The sequence below is a fragment of the Morone saxatilis genome, unplaced genomic scaffold, assembly GCF_004916995.1.
Source record: "Morone saxatilis isolate NCDOM2014 unplaced genomic scaffold, NCSU_SB_2.0 Contig10, whole genome shotgun sequence".
NCBI classification, from domain to species: domain Eukaryota; kingdom Metazoa; phylum Chordata; class Actinopteri; family Moronidae; genus Morone; species Morone saxatilis.
Window position 1 is genome coordinate 2,672,593 of NW_023339652.1, and position 5,709 is coordinate 2,678,301.

The window sequence follows — 5,709 nt, forward strand, 5'->3', positions numbered from 1 at the left end:
TGTGTGTGTTTGCGTGTGTGTTTTCTCCGTGTGTTCATGGCTGCAACTCGTAGCCCAGCGGATCGACTCCTCGGTCCAACAGAGCGAGCGACGACTCCCTCAACTTCTGAAGAAACCTCCTCAGCTCCTCTTTAGAGAAAACCTGAAATAGTGGAGAGAGAAACAAACGCACCATAAAAAAACAGGAAATAACCTTAAAGAACTGAGCTCATATTTGTCAAACTGCTCGTCTTGTTACCTGGTAGAGGCGGTGCTGGTCAGACGAGATGATGTCAGCCAGTCGCAGCGCCTCCTGGTGTCTGGAGGAGTTCTGCAACACGCTGAGCAGCAAGAAGCTGAGGCGAGGCAGACACAGAGAGCGCAACGCCGCCATCTGGTGGCTGCGCTCTGAATCCTGCTCTGAATCCTGAAAACACAACCAAACAATCCATTTATCAACCAATCAAACACAGTTCCTGAACCTTAAGAAAGTAGAGAAGTCTTTATAAAGTCTGGTTCTTTAGTTCTTTAAAAAGGGAAAGTTTCCGAGGTGGAAACGCCGCACAGGTCATATGTTACCTGTCTGTTGTCGATCATCCATCCTCCATCTACGAACAGCAGCACGTTGTAGATTCTCTCTTTCACATCTTCAGTTAAAACGTCCAGACGTGCCGACCAGGCAGCCAGGGAGGACTGACAGACACACACACAAATTGACATATTGATATAAATCAAAAGCTAATATATTTACATGAACAAGTATTTTTAATGGACATGTATTTACACATCCATACGTAACTGGAACAGACGCGCCTGATACTAATAAATTTCACATAATTATATACAAGCTGTATTGATATTTTTAATTGATGATTATTAGATATGCCAACTGTGTGTGTGTTGTGTGTAAGTGTCGGTGTTGTGTTATGTAGTGGGTGTGTGTTGTGTGTGTGTGTCACTCATACTTCCTTTCTATCTCCTGGTCTCATCTGCATTGGGCTAGCGCCTAGATCCTGTGAACTTTGCTCCTGGGCGCGGGTGCTGGTTTCTGGGGGGCAGAGCTACTGTGGCTGAACCAGTCAGTGAAGGCCTCGTGGGCTTCCTGTGAGAGCATTAAAAAGACACATTCAGATCAATAACCCTTATTGATCCCTACACAACAGACTGAAGTAATGCTGCAGCCACAGAGCTAGCAGTACTCTATTATCTCTTCTCCACTACAGGAGATTAATGACCCGTAACCTGAACCTGTAAGGACTCTTAAGGACTCGTTCTACCTCTGGTGGTCCAGACTGAAACATCTCAACCACTTATGAATATATTATTGGTCCCTAGAGAGTGATCCACCCCTCCTTTTTCCTCTAATGAAACCATGAGGGTTTATGTCTCAACAATTACTGGATGGAATAAATCTACCGCCATCTTCTGGTCAAAATGTATAACTGTCCAGTACTTGTTTATGGCCAAATACCTGCAAAATGAATTAGATTCAGTTTACTGCCAATTAGCACAAATTAGAGCCCTAGACAATCAAAATCAGCGGCACTTCTTCAATTGTTGTCTGTCCTACTGCTGCACTCGCTAACCGAGGTAGAACCTAACACTGAAGTAATAAAGAAAGAAAGCATTAACACAGAGACAGGTGACGGACCAGGTAGGCTCTGATGCACAGGTGTTCTCTGATGGCGTTCTCGTCCTCCGCAGGTGCCGTGGTCTGACCGACCCCCGTCCACTGGCAGTAAATCTCCCTCATTGAATCCTCTGGAACTTTAGAGAACACCGCCTTGGCTGCGTCGTGTTTCTGCAGGGCTGTGGGGGACAGACAGACAGACAGACAGACTCCGTGTCAGTGCCTGAGAGGAAGACAATATGGCTGGGACAGTTGTGATGGATAAATAAATAAATAAAGTACCCAGAAACTTCCTCATGATGGCGTTGGATTGCTTTAGGGACTCGGCTCGATGTGCGGGGTCAAACAGCAGCCAATCGATAACGTCGATCTTCCTTAGGTCCTCCTATCAGAGCACAGTATCACAGTGAGTCCACACAGTTCTACTAATACAACGGACAAAGTATGTTGCTGATTCTTGACACCTGATTTTAGTTTTACAATAACTAGAGTTTGAGGGAATTTCTTGTCTTTTAAGCATTCTGGGGCTACAACTGTGACGGCTACAGGTATTCTTCTTGTTCTAAAGTAGGTAAAAATTCAAGTTTTCCAAGATGACTTTTTATTTAGTTTTAGTCTTCTCTTCGTAGAGGAAATAAGGTAGTCACCACATTTGTTTCGTTTGGTTTGTACCTTCGTAGTCGCCGTCTCCAGCGTCTGGCTGTGGTGTGTAAACTCAGTTTCGTCTCTCTCCCTCACAGTCTCCACCACCAGCTTGGTTATCGCAGCAACATCCAGACCTACACAAACAAAAACAAACAGTATTCTCTCATTAATAATAATGCTTGTTGTCTTAAAGGCCTCACAGTGTATGTTTCACTATCTTCTGTCTCACCGGCGTCAGTGGCGAGCTGCAGGCAGCGAGGGCGCAGCTCCGGCTGGTTTACAGTCTCCAGGAAAGCGGCGTACTGAGCGGTGGCGAGCTCGGCCGGTAGCTGGCTGACGTAGCTCGCCACGAGCTCAGTCTGCTGATCCCGAATCAGAAGGGAGACGTACGCCTTCAGCACATCCACACACACCTCCTCCTTTAAGAGAGAGAAACAGGTCAGCAAACGTCAACCTGAACAGATTTTTAACAAACTATGAAGCTGATCTCAAGTAAATAACCTATAATCTTAGACTAGATGACAAATCTTTATCCTGATGTTGCACGTTTGACTAATTCGTCTACTTTACCTTCAGCGCCAAACCCAGAGAGCGGAAAAACAGCACGAGGTGAGTCATGAAACGCAGCAGGTGGGAGGGGAGGGGCTTAGAGGCTGTCAGCCAATCAGAGAACTCCTCCAACAGACCTGAGAGAGACAGAAAGAGACAGATTAGGGTTTAGGGATAGGAGTACTCCTCTGGGGGATTAAATTAATCTTAAAGTTAGGTGTGTGTGTGCCAGAGGACAAGTACCGTCCAGGTCTCCTAGGATGACAAACTTCTGGATGACGTGGTAGTGTTCTCTGGTCTCCTCCAGCACTCTCTACACACACAGAAAGACAGAAGCTGGTTTTATCACGTCATGTGACTTTGATATTCAACCATTATGTTCAGTTAGTGTGTGAGTTGCACCTTTGTCTCTGAGGCTTGAAGTTCCTCGAACACCTTTTCCATGGTCCAACTGAGGAGAGAGAGACGGAAAGGGGATCATTTTACTTCAGGAGAGGCTGTCCAGTCAGTACTGTGTGTTTCTGTGTGTTTACTGTGTGTGTGGTTTGTTTGTGGTGTGTTGTGTGTGGTTTGAGAGAGGTGTTTCTGTGTGTGAACTGGCCAAGGTTCTCTATATGGAAGAGTATAATTAATGGTGGCAATACAATGCTAGATATTTTAAAAGACTAGAAAATATATGAGGCGCAAAGAAGTGAGAATGATTCAACATGCAAGAGCAGACAAAAACTACAAAAAAAAAAAAACAAAAACAAAAAAGTAATGTAAATTATAACAAGAATAGTAAGTACTATAAATACATAATCAATGCCTAATTTATGTGTAATTATTTGGTGGAGGTCATAAACCGTGGATGAATGGGAGAAGATATGCTTTGTGAAAACCTTGTTCAGCGCAGGACAGATGAAGATAGATTTTGAATTGAAGTTTTAAGATAAAAAGAAGTGCATTTATGCAAACATGGTTGGGCTGTACGCCTGAGATAATAATATTTGTAGCAAAGAAAAAGGATTAATTGTAGTTGAACAAATTTGGAGTTTTTGATATCGTTTAGTTGTTTAGAAATCCAAAACTCCAACCTTTCTTAGTTCAGATATCAATGTTAGAATTAAGAGATTTATCGTTTTGTATAACTTTACAATAATGGTACTGTGTTTTGACTATAGAAGGGGAGATGAGGACAATGTAGTTTGCTTGGAGGACCTTTACCCTACATTACAGAATATTATACGACAAAAAAGATACAGTAAAACTATGATGAAGAAATTATAAAGTATAGATATCTAAAATATAACAGTAACGAAAAGAACATAAATACAAAAGAATCAAAAAGAAAGAAACATATAAATAATTTCTTACGTAGAGGTTTATACAACGCGGCTAGACGATAATACGCGAAAAACCCAGTACTGTTAAATGGGGCACTGAAAAGAAACACCAAGCAACCAACAAAAAAAAAAAACAAAACATGAAAGAAGATAAAAATGACATATGATTCTATGTAACCATAACTGGTACTGAATAGTAAGGGGTTGATAGAGAACGTCTTTAGTGTGTTAATAATTCAGTATTTAAACATTATTTAACGTGATTAAATGCCAGGCTATAAAGACCGGATATTTACAATGCTGGTACAAGATGAAAGTTGTGTGACCAATACTGTTTTTATAATTAAACATGTACAATGTATGAGATGTACGAACAACATGTAAGAATATGTAAACACTATTTAAGCAATATACAGAAGAGGAATAAAGATTTATCTCCTGAGGTATTTAGCAAGGTTTGAGCTCTATGATCGATGAGAAGGAAGAGGAGAGGAAGATCGTATTAACGGACAGGGAGAAAGAAAGGAGCGGGAAAGGGAGAGTGGAAAAAGGGGGCGAAAATCGGAAGCAATTAATTTAAATTGAGTCATGGTTGGGACATGGTAACGTTCCGCATAAAGAGTACGCCTTATAAGGCTGAACACAAGAGTTTCACAGCCCTATGACAATGACAGCAACAAACCAAACACAAAAACAAAAAAAACTCAATAAAACTCATAAAAAAATGAGCAACAAAGAATCCATTAAGATTCTTAAGTAACAATTTTTAGTTGAGATACAAGTTTTTTTATGAATGCGCAATATGGAAAACTCCACTCCAGAGAGAGAGATATATGAAATTATTTGTAAATTTGAATTGGACATTCTACAATGAAGTATGAAAATACTTATTTAATCTATATTGACCTGAGTATAAGAATATAATATTAGGGAGTTAGAATGATAAGGTGACATTTATTAGCAAGGCGGTAAAAAATATATGTAAGTAAGAGGAGATGAGGAGGGGAGAATATGGGTCTGAACGAAAAAAAAAAAAAACATTATCCTATGTACTTAGAAAAAAGGGTAGCATGTGTTTGTATGACATGGAACCAGGCCTACAAAAGCTAAGTGACTAAGGAACAGTGAAGGGGGAATGATACGCGTATTCGTATACAGATTAACGCTTCCGCCATGAGGTATATATAACCATGAGAGCGACACACACAAAAATAACCACAAACCACAAAACACAACCAAAACAAAAAAAAAAACAATTATTATTTAAGAAGAGAAAAAACTGATTCATTAATACAAATAAAGCAACATTAATATTTTAGAAAAGAATGGGACTAAAAAGCAGTAACATTTTTCGAGCAGTATTCTATATATCAGAAAATTACACAATATATAGTTGGAGATGTCTCACAGACAATAAAGAAAGGATGGAAAGATTGGAAGGAAGTAAGGGACAACGCATAATAACAAAAATGTTAATAAGATAATGGAGTGGATTAAATCCGTCTATAGAAGCATTATGAACATAAAAATGTGTCTGTACTGAACATGACTATCATAGCATCGGCTGAAAGAGCTAAAAAA

General features: G+C 40.2%; 1 protein-coding gene across 1 annotated transcript; it reads right to left on the reverse strand.

Moving 5' to 3' along the window:
* Nucleotides 1-3,274, reverse strand: nup107 (nucleoporin 107; the record flags this gene model as incomplete). Its single annotated transcript, XM_035680610.1, has 11 exons — nt 1-142; nt 239-406; nt 559-717; nt 1,001-1,081; nt 1,631-1,788; nt 1,892-1,994; nt 2,282-2,388; nt 2,484-2,673; nt 2,825-2,940; nt 3,047-3,116; nt 3,206-3,274. Coding segments are annotated over 11 exons (1,329 nt in total), but the record flags the coding sequence as incomplete, so codon positions are not given.
* Between the last annotated feature and the right edge of the window lie 2,435 nt (nt 3,275-5,709).